This window comes from Leptosomus discolor, chromosome 19 (genome assembly GCF_034619465.1).
Source record: "Leptosomus discolor isolate bLepDis1 chromosome 19, bLepDis1.hap2, whole genome shotgun sequence".
In the NCBI taxonomy this organism is placed as follows: Eukaryota; Metazoa; Chordata; class Aves; order Leptosomiformes; family Leptosomidae; genus Leptosomus; species Leptosomus discolor.
Window position 1 is genome coordinate 13,422,279 of NC_141409.1, and position 12,153 is coordinate 13,434,431.

General features: G+C 43.8%; 1 protein-coding gene across 1 annotated transcript in view; it reads left to right on the forward strand.

Moving 5' to 3' along the window:
- Positions 1 to 9,388, forward strand: part of SCAI (suppressor of cancer cell invasion) — a 42,061-nt gene extending 32,673 nt beyond the window's left edge. The window contains exons 13-18 of the mRNA XM_086475725.1: positions 1,160 to 1,259; positions 1,734 to 1,815; positions 6,723 to 6,795; positions 7,902 to 8,075; positions 8,270 to 8,370; positions 9,158 to 9,388. Of these exons, the coding sequence (XP_086331851.1) occupies positions 1,160 to 1,259; positions 1,734 to 1,815; positions 6,723 to 6,795; positions 7,902 to 8,075; positions 8,270 to 8,370; positions 9,158 to 9,307 (680 nt within the window). The 3' untranslated portion in view covers positions 9,308 to 9,388. The remainder of the gene's footprint in view (positions 1 to 1,159; positions 1,260 to 1,733; positions 1,816 to 6,722; positions 6,796 to 7,901; positions 8,076 to 8,269; positions 8,371 to 9,157) is intronic.
- The last annotated feature ends 2,765 nt before the right edge of the window (positions 9,389 to 12,153 follow it).

Genomic DNA, 12,153 nt, shown 5'->3' on the forward strand with positions numbered 1-12,153 from the left:
TGTGGTCTGCGCGGGCCAAAAAGTTCTGCCTTATTAAAAGGGAGAGCAGCTGCCAGTTGCACTGCGCATCGCCTGCAAGCTGTTTGTGTACGACAGATCACGCGAGACGTTCGTAACAGTGCTAAGTTCATGTGTGTTCTGTTCCTAATGTTGTGTTCCCAAAGCGTCCCTTAAAATGGAAAGGTGTCTTCCGCGTCCAAACCTGAAAAAATTGCATTTGGTGGCCAAATACAGGTCAACCAACTCTGCAAACGTGTAACAGAATGAGGAAATCCTAATACTTTATTTTACTAATGTTAGTGACATTTCATACCCATATCAATGGCAGAAATACTTCCTGGTATCTCTAGCTTGCTTTTTATTTTTTTTTATTATTATTTTTTTGTCCAGGATTTGATATTTTTTATAGCCGTTACTTTCATCTTTGCTGTCCACCAGACAGACAGGTAGCTCAGTTGCACAAGCTTAGCAGAATATTTCTTTCGCTTACCTTCGGAACACATGTCCAGGCTGTGTGCATGTAAAAATTGTGAATTCTGTAGTTGAAATCTTAAAAAAATAGAGTTTTGCTGCAGCTCTGAAATATGGTTAAAACTGTTTTGTCCTTTTCTAGGCGTACTGAAAGCATATTCATCTTCTGAGCTCTCTCTTCTCCCCTTTGCAGTGTTACAGCCGCAGATGATAGCAGTGTATCCACTCTGAGAGGCTACAGGGTTTTTGATTGATTTAGCCTTAGGTTTTGATCAAATTCTGAATCTAGAATATGCTAGCTCATATAGTAATTTTACAAAGGTATTGGTTTTCCTGTATGAAAGGTGTAATAGGTTTTCATCTTTTTGCTGTGCAGTGTAAGAAGAGCCAATATTTGGATCTTTTGTATTATGTTTGCGGATAAGTAGCAAATAAATAAATTAGAAGTTCTGAAGTTGCACTGCTCGCTTCTATTTGATAGATGCTGAAACTACTAAAAATGTATAAAATGGGATATGTACTTAGTAAAGTCTCCGCATTCCTCCATCCCCTCCTTAGAGTTGCAGTAGTTCAGATTCACTTAGTTTTCTGGCATTTGTGATTGCCTCATCCCTTACATGTAATCATTAAATCCCTAACAGGGGTGAGCTGCCTGTGCTAATTTTAGCTTCCTTTTTGCCATGTGTAGGTCCATATGATTTTGGTGGTGTTCTGACCAATAGCAACCGGGACATTATAAATGGGGATGCTATCCACAAGCGAAACCAGTCCTACAAGGAGATGCACTGGTAAGTTCCACGAGTGTGACAACTGCAGATTCGGAAGAATTTGTGTTTAATGCAGAAAGATGCATCAGAGCCTCTGGAATTCAAACTCTTCAGTGGAGGACATCACAACGTAGATTGGCTTGAAGCTGAACAATTAAGAATGAATATGTAACTGTAAATGACGATTTAAACACTCAAAAAGTGTTACTGTGACTTAACGTAAATTCTTTGTTACTAGAAAACTTCAAATTAGAGGTGGATGACTTCTCAAGAAGATAAACATCTCTTGTTGGCAAAGAGCTAATAAGTCCCATAGCCCGTATTACAGAGAATACCAAACGAGTTTTGCCTTTGAGGCTGAATGGGAGGACTGGGGCACGGGGAATCTGCTTGCGTTTTATCTGACGTGGGCTGCTGTGTGCCTGGGACATTTGTGTGCTGTCACGGCGTTGCAGCAGTTCCAGTGCTCTGTGAAGCATCCCTTTCTCTTTTCAGTCTTCACCCTGGAGATCTCTACCCTTTCACAAGAAAGCCCCTCTTCATCATTGTGGACTCTTCAAACAGTGTCGCCTATAAGGTAAGGCTCTTGAAGGCAGCTACTCGTGTGATAGGATACAGTGTCAACCCCTAGTTAGCTTACACTTTTAACAGGCTATTTTTTAAACAGTTTGTATTCAGTCTTTCTTTTCTTTTGAGGTTGTGCATGCTAGTCAGGATCTGATCCTATGAATAGGAACAAGAAGGAGAAGCACATGAACAGCCGCTCATTGGAAAGTAATAAATCCTCCTGGAGGGAAAAAAGGTTCAAGATTTCCAAGGTCTCTGGTGGGAGGTTTATTTTTGTTATATACCAAAGACAAATCTTGGTGTGGTGTGTGCATGGGGGAGGGAGATAACTAATCTGCTTTATTTTTTTTCCAGTCATCCAACACTCAGTTGCTTTTAAGCAACAGGACGGAGTCAAAGCATTGAGCCCGATCTTATAAAACACGGGGTGTCTGTGTCTGAAAAGTGTCTGACCCAAGGAAATAACAAGACTCAAATTAGCATCCAGTGTTACTGTAGAGTGGTATATGCTTGGACAATGAGCCTCCTTCCTAGGGTGCTATGGACTTGCGGTAGAATTGCTCCAGGCCACACCACCTTGGGGAGTCTGCAACTCGGGTAATACAGCAGCAGGCGTTTTCAGTCCCAGTCGCCAGCCGAATCTGGATAGCGTGATGACATTTATGGCATTCATGAATGGGATATTAAGAATGTGCTGGATCTGGGGAAAGTGCCACTTCCTCGCGCCGTCCTTTTTATAGCTCTGTTATGTGCAGCGAGAGAAGGGAACGTTCCCAGCTGCGTTTCAGAGGAGGAACAGGGACGTCTAGTGGCCAGAGGAACCTGGTCCTTGCTCGGTATCCACAGGCTGTGGCATTTGTTTTAAAGGCATTTGTGGGCCCGCCAGAGGTGCTGAATCCGTGATCAGTAGGACTCGGAATAGTTCTGGGAGCCAGGGAATTTTACCTGACAGTCTTAGTCATCGTCTGGCCTCTCTGTAGGGTTTGTGGTTGGTTGTATTGTTGTATCTTTCAAAGGAGTTTTTAAATACTACTGTATTTAACTTCACCACACTAGATTTCAGTGCAAATCTGCCTTTTATTAAATTCTCTTCCCCATTGGAAGGCAGGGAAACACAATTAGAATGATTTGTTTGTCTTTCTGAGAAAATGAGGATTTGGTAGGGATTTATTTTCCTCTGCTCTTTCCTGACATTCATTCCAGTGTAACAACAGGGGGGCTTGGTTTTGTTTCGGGGGCAAAAAGTGTCTTGGGTTTGGTTTTTGGTGTGGTTTGGTTTTTTTCACCCCCTTCCTCTCTAGTAGAATTGCTGAAAGATGTCAAGTGGATCGGCTCTGTACGTTGCATAGTAACGATGCAGTAAGCGATTTCCTGGTGACCCTCAATTCAAATACAGCTGTGGACATACCAGGGTTCTGTGGACAGCTTAGAGCAAAGGATCTCTCTGAGGTGATGGTTTCCCACATGTAGATCTGTAGCTGTTGTGAGAATAACTGTCAAGTGTTTACAGTAGAATTTGCTTTTTGTATTACATGTACATTTGATAATTGAATGTTCTTTAGATTTTGTGGGCACGCAGTAAGCAAAAACTGCAAGCTCCATTTAGTTTCTTTTCCTTGTTCTGCAGTGAATGACCATCAGTAGTGTAAAATATGCCAGTGCTCTGTTAAGCACGCAGAGCAGCTGGTGTGAGAGAAGTCCAACTCTGCCTGTATGTAAGGAGTATAGAAATGTGAGTTTTGGAAGTGTTTCAGGACAGGATTATGGAAGTGGCTGCTAGGAGCTCTGACCCAGATCAGAATCATGTGGGCACAATTCTGAGGAACCTAAAAAGAGAATGAAGGGGGCAGGGGGAAGAGTATGGACCCCTATTTAAAAAAATCTGTTCAGCATTTGAGAGCTCACACTCACCTTCACAATCTCTTGCTGTTGAACCTAGGCAGCTAGATGTGTGCGGAGGGGTTTAGGTGTTTTGTTTTCAGCTGAAGGTAAACAGCAGAGCTCTCGATCTCAAGATTTTCTAGCTCTTGTAAATTCCTGTCTGTCGTCATTCTGTGCATGCTTGCGTGCTTGTCGCCAGAATACACCGATAGTGTGGTGTCCTGCGGCTGTCCTCTGGGGGTGTTGCGAGGTGCTCTGTAGGCTCAAGCACTGGCACAAACAAAGAGGTTCTGTGCAGCTGTGTGAGAAGTTGCGCACTGACTTTTTTCCACATAGCGGCTCTGATCTTCGCTGGTAGGACAGCAGCTCTCCTGACATTTAAATGTCAGTGCTGGCAGTGCTGGCAGTAACAGCGACTGCTCACACATCTTTTTCTGCAGCCCGTTTCTGCTCCCCTGCATGCATTCTCATCCTCTCCCTCTCTCTGGAGAGCTTAAATGGTGATGACTGAAAGTAAGTCCTGCCAGGAAGCGACTTGCCAGTTTGTCAAATCAGTGGCACTTGAACAGCTTCCTCCTCTATATATTTAGCTGAAAGTGGAAGATAACTGCAAATCAAGCATATCTACTTAAAGCCGTGAATTTTTTTTTTTTAACACTTCCATGTAAATATAGATGGCTGTGTTCTTGAAGGTTACCACAGTGGATGTGGATGCAATAATATTTTTAAATCAGTATCTTCTTGTAGCTGTGGTTGTCTAGGATTATGGTCAAATGCAAAGCCTTAAAAAAACCAAAGCAAAACAAAAACTCCAGCCAGTAAGGATGCAAGGCCTTTGGTAGTGATGTGGGGTCAATACTCAGCTTAGTAAAGCTTGCATGTGAAGTGACTTCTTTGGAGGTGTTGGGTGGTTCTTTTTGGAGAGAGATGTATAGTACATGCATCTTAAAAAGCAGTAATGCTTCTGTTGGAAACCTGGAATAAGTGAAAAACCAGAGTCAATTTTGAAACAAAAATGGGTTTTACCCTTTTTGGGTTGTCCGTGCACTGAAAGGTAGGGCACTCCTCATCCAGAGCTGCGACCAACATCTAGACTGCAGGGCAGGTCTTCCTGGGGCACCGTGGGTCCTCCGCTCCGAGCCACGGCTGTAAGGTGCTCCTGTCCTGTGTTGCATGGATGTCTGCAGCGCTTTTCTGTGCAGATCAGGAGCGGAGGCGGTGGTGAGTGAATCCTGGTGTTCGCTTGGGCTGTGGTAGGCAGCTGTCTGGGCAGGAGAGGAGACAGGTGCCTGGAAGCTTGAGAGTCTTCTCCTCCTGAAGCTACAGTTTAGATGGAGCGACTGGCATGAGCAGACGTCTTCCGAAGAGTGCAGTCTGTGCTAAACCGTGTAGCTTCTCCCCGTTGCAGGACTTCCTGGCCATGTTGACTTAACCTCTGCTGGGACAGAGTCCAACGTGATCTCGGATACTGTCAGTGAGTGGTGCCGTTCAGAGGTACACGAGTGACCCTTGGTTTTGCTTTGTAGCTGTAGGCAGGGTTTAATTGCATTGTTGTTTTTACTGATGGAGAGTATGGAAAGTCAGCTTTGGTCTCTAACGGGGTGATACAGGATAGAATTAAGCACGTGCGTCACTCGTGAAAGCTAAGCACACGCGTTAGTGGGAACGTGTAACCTGCCGCCGTGTATTCGGTTCAAACTGGCAAGGTCTGGGGCGATTCCTTCTGGAGGTTTGAGTGCTGCTTTATAGTAGTCTTACTAATTACTGCGTTGGCCTGCAGTTACTGTCTTCATGGTAATAGTCTTTGTTTCTTCATTAGAGACCAAACCTCAGTATCTAGCATATAAATCTCCCTTAGGCTGTTGATGAAATAGAAGGTTTTTTAGGACTAGTCAGCACTCTTGTCAGATATGGGAAATGTTTTATTTTGATTAGACTAGATTACTGTCTGTAGCAGACTTATATTAAATTATTTCAGTGAAACTAATTTAATTGAAATATACTGCTCCAAAGGGAAAGTTCCAATTGAATTAAGCAGAAACCAGAAGGAATTAAAAAATTAGCTTTTTGATGATTCTACACAAGCAAATACTTCTGGTGATGTATACCGTATGTCCATAACCTGCCAATTTTAAGAACATAATCTGCAGACATATGTGTGGCACTCATGTGCTCTGGATGCGTGGTTTGAATGTGTGCTCTGATAGGATGCAGGCGTGATCGTTTATATTTTCTATGGCTTTGCACACCTTCAGTTTTAAGAGAGCTGTTCTGGTGAGACATATGACAACTAATGAAGTTGTGTAAATCAATTTCCTTTTCTTGGTGATAATTATTGCCAGTCAGCATACCTACCAGACAGATGGACAGTAGGACTGTTATCAGGTAAATGTTGGTGAAACTGGACAATGGTGTCGTTTCAGGGTTCTGGAGAAATTCTTGTGCAACAGGACGCTTAGGTAATATTTATGGCGCTGGAGGAAGGTGCATGAAATGACTATGGTAAAATTGAGGCTTCAGTAGAGCAGATGTTAAGGTTATGACATACTTGCTTTAAAGGAAAGTTACTTAAAACTTTTCTTCACTGGTCTCTTCTGTTTCATCAGACATAGTTCCTCCTGCTAGAAAGAAAAGGAGAAAGAAATTACTTTGACTGGATAGTTCAGTTGGTGCTGAGGAAAGATGCTAGATCTGTTTTGGCCTGAAAGCCAATGGCTTTCACTTCTACTGCAGAACATTTTTTATTTTTTTTTCCAAGTAACGTGTTACTACTGAAAGACGTATTTCTGTGAAACTAGTGTCTGCTATCAGTAGCAGTCAAAGGAGAGAATGAAAATTCTTTTAAAATGTAATGGGGTATATTCCTTCTGTGCTGTGGTCTATAAGTCAACTTGTCAGCCTTACTGCCAGTGCTGAACTGTGTGACGGGCGTTAGTGTGTTCTCTGTCATTAATCTTTGTTTGTACCCTTAACCTGCTGAATATTCAAAAGCAAGCAAAGTGACCATCAATACTTCAAAATTTTTATCTGTTACAGAATTTCACGAACTTATTTGGACAACCATTGGTGTGCTTGCTTTCTCCAACAGCATATCCAAAGGCATTACAAGGTATGTGTAGTATTGTGTTTCCTAACAAGTTGCAGTTGCATCATGTTGACCCCAAACAACTTAGATTCTTCAGGAAGACACAGCTTTTCATCACCATGTAATCCCTAAATCAGATTAACGTTCCCTGAAGTAATATGATAAAGTTCAGTTACTGTTTATGGCAAGTAATCTGTTCTAACAATGGTGCTAGCTTCACAAGTGCTAGGAGGCAAAGTCTCTCCTACACAGAGACTCAGAAAATTACCTGCCCAGTGCTGGGATGATGACTGGTGATGATTGTTGACACTTTGGGTAGCTTTATTAGTCCCAGAAGGTGAGCAGAGTCAGTTAAGGTGTCAGCTTTTCAATGCCAGGTGTAGAGCAAAATCTTCTCAGATCTTGTTCTGATTTTGGAAGGTAAGTTAAGGAAAACCATTGGTTTTATATGCCCTGAGAAGGTGTGTTTATCGTAGGAACAGGCAATGAAACGTCACATTCTTCAGTGCTTGTGACTACTTCAAGATACAAATAATTCCAGACTTTCTCCTTGGAATTTGCCACGTTAAGGTTTATCCATCACAAAGACAAGTACAAAGGTCTCGCTTAAGCCCGGTAGAGTGATGTGAGGCAAGCAGCACGACAGAATGTGCAAGAAGTGGAAGCTTCTCATTTGTTTTGAAACTATTCCTGGTTTTTAGCTGAAACTTAAGTAGAAAGTAAGTACTGTAAGAATGTATCCTGTTTAAACAGAAACTCCGGAAACCAGAACTAACTAAAATACTGGATGCTTGTATTGTGTTCATGGACCAGTCAGGAGAGCCTTGCTGTAGATCTGAGGGGGTTCCACGCTGTGCACTACAGCACGTGCAGAGATCCTTAGCTGAGCCCCTGTGTTGGTACGGCATTATCCCATGCACGCTGCCTGCCCGGGCCCTGGAAAAAACCCAAAATGCACCAAAACAGACCTGCCATGAACGGAGAGAAGGTGTAACTAACACAAGGGAGTAGTTCCTCTGTTACAGGGTTCAGGGGGTGGCGACTTCCCCCTGCGGCAGGGACAGCTTTTCTGTTTCATCTGCCCAACGGATCTCTGTCTATTGATTGTGTTTGTTTATTTTTATTTTTAGACCAGTCTCAGCGGGGTAGCCTCTTCACACTCTTTCTGAACAACCCTTTAATGGCATTCCTATTTGTCTCTGGATTATCAAGCATGCGCAGAGGATTGTGGGAGAAGTGCCAAGATTACCTTAGGAAGATCAACCGCGACATAGCCCAGCTGCTGACCCACTCCCGATCCATAGGTACGTGCCCAGCCGTGCGCTGAACCTCAGCCTGCAGCTTGAGCGGCTGCTGCTTTTCCTTGCTCGGCCTTTCCAAGGGACAGAATAGTGAGTAAGGGGAATGCGGAAGAATTTGTAGTGGTTTCCCCCATATCTCTCCCCGCCCCCCCTCCCCCAAGCCTTTCTAAACTGAGGGGTTTTTGCTTTCTCTACAGATCAGTCCTTTCTTCAGTTTTTTGGGGATGAATTTCTTCGCTTGCTTCTAACAAGATTTATCTTCTGTTCGGCTACCATGAGGATGCACAAAATTTTCCGGGTACGCAGGGATGTCTGTCCGTTTGTGAGAACGACAGTCCAGTGCATGTAGAACTGCACTGCCTCAGGATGGAAGGGGCTTAGGGCTAAGCAGATCGCTGTGACTTCAGAAAGATAACTGATGCTCACATGCTCATGCCTACAGCTTGCATTGCATCTGTGCCTTTGTATCGCTCCAAAGGCTTGAAGCCTTTGACTTACTGAAGCCTTATTCCTCTACACAAGTAGCAGACACACTCTGTTCCACTTATGTCACTCTGAACAGCCTTGTCTGCTAGTGAAATTCCTCAATAATTCAAGATGATTATTTCTACACAACTAAAAAGGTGTAGAACAAGAATATAAGAGGAAGCGGGGAGGAGTGGAATGTTATTGCTGGAATGTATCCTAGTGTGAATGGATTTGGAAAGGTCTTTGAAGTGTAAATGCATAAGCTAAACAGGAAGATGGTATTTTCCCTCCCTGTTGGTTAATGCTGTGCCAACAGCAAAGTCTGCTCCTGGGTCTACACCATTTTATATATGTGAGTGTTGGCGTATAAACTGCCTGCTCCATTTCAAAGGCTGCAGACAAAAAGGGAAGTTGAAGCACGGAAAGGTACCGTGTTCCTCTGGTCTGGGTGCAGGCATCCAGTAGCTTTCCAAGCCTACGTTAGCTACCTAGGCTGCTCTGATATGGGGGAAACGAAGCAGGTGCCTCTTAGGTGAAATTGGCCTTTTGCAATCTTCTTCATAAAGGGTGTAAAAATACATGAATGTCTGATTCTCTTTGTTTTCACTGTCATCTAGCAGGAGACTCGAAATTATCCAGAATCTTATCCTCAGCTGCCAAGAGATGAAACGGTGGAGAACCCTCACCTCCAAAAGCACATTTTGGAGCTGGCTTCCATACTGGATGTTAGGAATGTTTTCCTGGAAAACACCCTCGATGACTATTAAAAGAAACTGTCTTACTGCAAGGGGGTTTCCCTGGCCACAGATTTTGAATGGTGCAGTTTTATAATGTGAAAATCATAAAAGGAAGTACTTGATTTTATTTTTAAATTTAGGACCATTATTTTAAAAAGTAATAATAAACAGCTGTTAGTTTAGCTGTTCCATTCTGTATGGGGTCAATTTTATAAGCAGAAGTTTTCACGTCTTTTAAATGTTAAACTAAAGAATGACTAGAGGTTTATTTCTGGTCTTGTGGCTATCAACCACATTTCCAACAGCTGATCCTAAGCAGAGAAGTATTATTGGTTACCTTTAGCCCACATTTGTGGAAATCCTTTATTTTTATACAATTTTAAGAAATTGGAAAAAAAAAAATCAATAGAAAAACCAATATTTTATCCCCAAAGAGTCTGGATTTGAAATGGTAAAGATGGAACCACACAGTGCAAACCAACAATAGCAATAAAACAGAGTCCTTCATAACAAATATATTTTTTCAGTCTTAGGCAAGTAAGTAGACAAAACTGTGGACCATTAAGTTGCTTTCGGAGCAGTGGGTTTCAAGTGAAGTTGTAAAGATACTTAATGCTCCCTATAAATTTGGCACGGCAATTTTATATGCGAACTTTGCACTGCTGGCCAAGGACACCGTTCCCACTCTGCCTGACGGGGCAGACGGGTAGCAGGTGAACAGATGACAAAACCGCGAAAGCTGGCCCCCACCTCTCGCTGTAATATGGGTCATCTTGCCATTTGTATTGCTGCCACAGTGGTCCAGGGAGGAAGGGGCATTCTTCTTTTTGAGGTACTAGACAGAAATTCTTCCATTTCCAGCAGGTGTTACCCCTCCTTCCCGTGTGTGGATGGAATGTGTGGCTCCCAGTGTTCCCAGTCCCTTGCAGGAGCTGAAAGAACATCCCGTATAGTGCTGAATATGAGCCCTTCCTTCCTACCGCTCATTTGTCTGCCCCATCTGGGCTGGACCCCTGTGTCCTAGGGGAGGTGCTGATGCTCCTCTCGCAGGTTAAACACCGGGGGTGCTGCCAGACAGCCCTGTCAATGTTTTGCATGCCCACCGTTGCACCGTGGTCCTGTCTTTGAACCAGTAAAACTGAGGGGCTGTAGTGATGTGTGGCAGCGCTGCAGGCTCCCTCAGCCCGTCATGCTCAGTCTGGGTGTGGTGGGGAGTACAGTGGCCTTTGTAAAGGCACCTGCTGGAGAAGGCTCTTCTGACTGCTGGGAGAAGTCCTTGCTGACTCCTTTGGACTGTGCTGCCTTCCTTGCAGACCTCCTCCAGCTCCTGGCAGTGAAGGTGTGAGCAAGGAGAAGGAAACAAAAATATTTGAAACTATGAAATGAAAAAGTCCATTGTCACTGTTGCATGGGCTGCTAGAAAAGAAGTGGAAGGACAAGTCTGATCAGTGCTTTTATGTTGAACCCCAGCCATTCCTCTATTTTTAGGTGAAAAAACCCTGCAGAACTTGGTGACTACCCTGGTAGGCCTGTTTGCAGTGCAGTCACAGGGTGTGATCTAGTCAGACGAACAGCTAAGGGCAGCAGGGCAGCACTGGTGGACCCCATCAGCCGAGGAGAGCACAGTAGGGAACAGCAGGAATTGCTGGAGTCTAGCTGGGAGGTTTGCATGAAAGTTCTTTGTAGCTGGGCTGAAGCTTATGCCATCCAGCCTTTAATTTCCCAAGTGTAAAAAATTTTGTGAATGCTAGTGTTTGTTCTAAGCAGTCTTGAAGCTGGTGTATTGAGCCCCCACCACTTGGTGCTGCTCTTCTTTGGACTCTGGCAGGACTTTGTTACCTGGGACGTGGAGTTTATTTTACAGAGTGTGTGTTTGTGTGTGTGCATGTGTATTCTAGGCGTTTGTGTGTATATGTACAATACACATACATCTACTGGCTGGTGTAAATTGTAAATATGTATATTTGTATAGGTACTTGTATATGTATTAAAAAGAATGAAACAGTCCAATGTCTAGATACAAAATTTATATATACACACATACGCCATCTTGGGTGCGTTCCACAAGGTGTTGCAGATCATTTGTGGTTGTAGTAAAGGTTATGGCTCCTCTGCCATTGTATTTTGCTGTTTCCAGGGACGTACACTTGGACCTTGAAGTAATTCAGAACGGATTTCAGGTACAGGAGGCCTTAGCTAGCCAGGGGAATGAGTACTCCTGTCTGTATTACACTGATAAGATTCATATATTCTTAACTGTGAAGCTGATGATCTGCCTTTCTTCCTGGTCCCCAGTTATTAAAACCTGGGGTTGTGTGTAGAAGCTAAAGATACAGAAAGCCTTTAATGCAGCAGCGAGAGCTGGGTTATCTGTTGCCCTGCCTGCTGTCCCTCCACCAGCAGTGTTCAACTGGCGTGGAAAAGGGGAATTTAGTTTTCCCCAACTCACTGCCTTCCAACCAAATGCTTTTGATTTGCTTTAGCTTTTGCTTTGATGAAGCTCTTCTCATGTTGGTTCCATGTAGCTGGAAAAGAGTAAGCTATTTCTGAGCACAGGGGTGATGATGGTTCCATCAGTGGGGGCTGGTGAACCTCTGTGGGGCGTTGCTTGTTAACTGCCTGGGACAGCCTCAGGGACCCCGTCTTCGTTTTCGCTGGGCTGAAGGGAGGAGTCCTTGCTTGTGATCCGAGAGGCTTCTAATCCACTCTGCAGCCCGAAGAAGAGGCTCTGTTTGCCCGTTACCAAGGCAGATCTAATCAGGGGAGAAGGCGCTTTTTGAAAAACAAAACAAAGCAAAAAAAACCCTGAAGCAGCCAGAATGTCAGAGGGGAACATAAGGCCTTGAAAATTAGTTCAGAAGCTAAACTTAACAGCA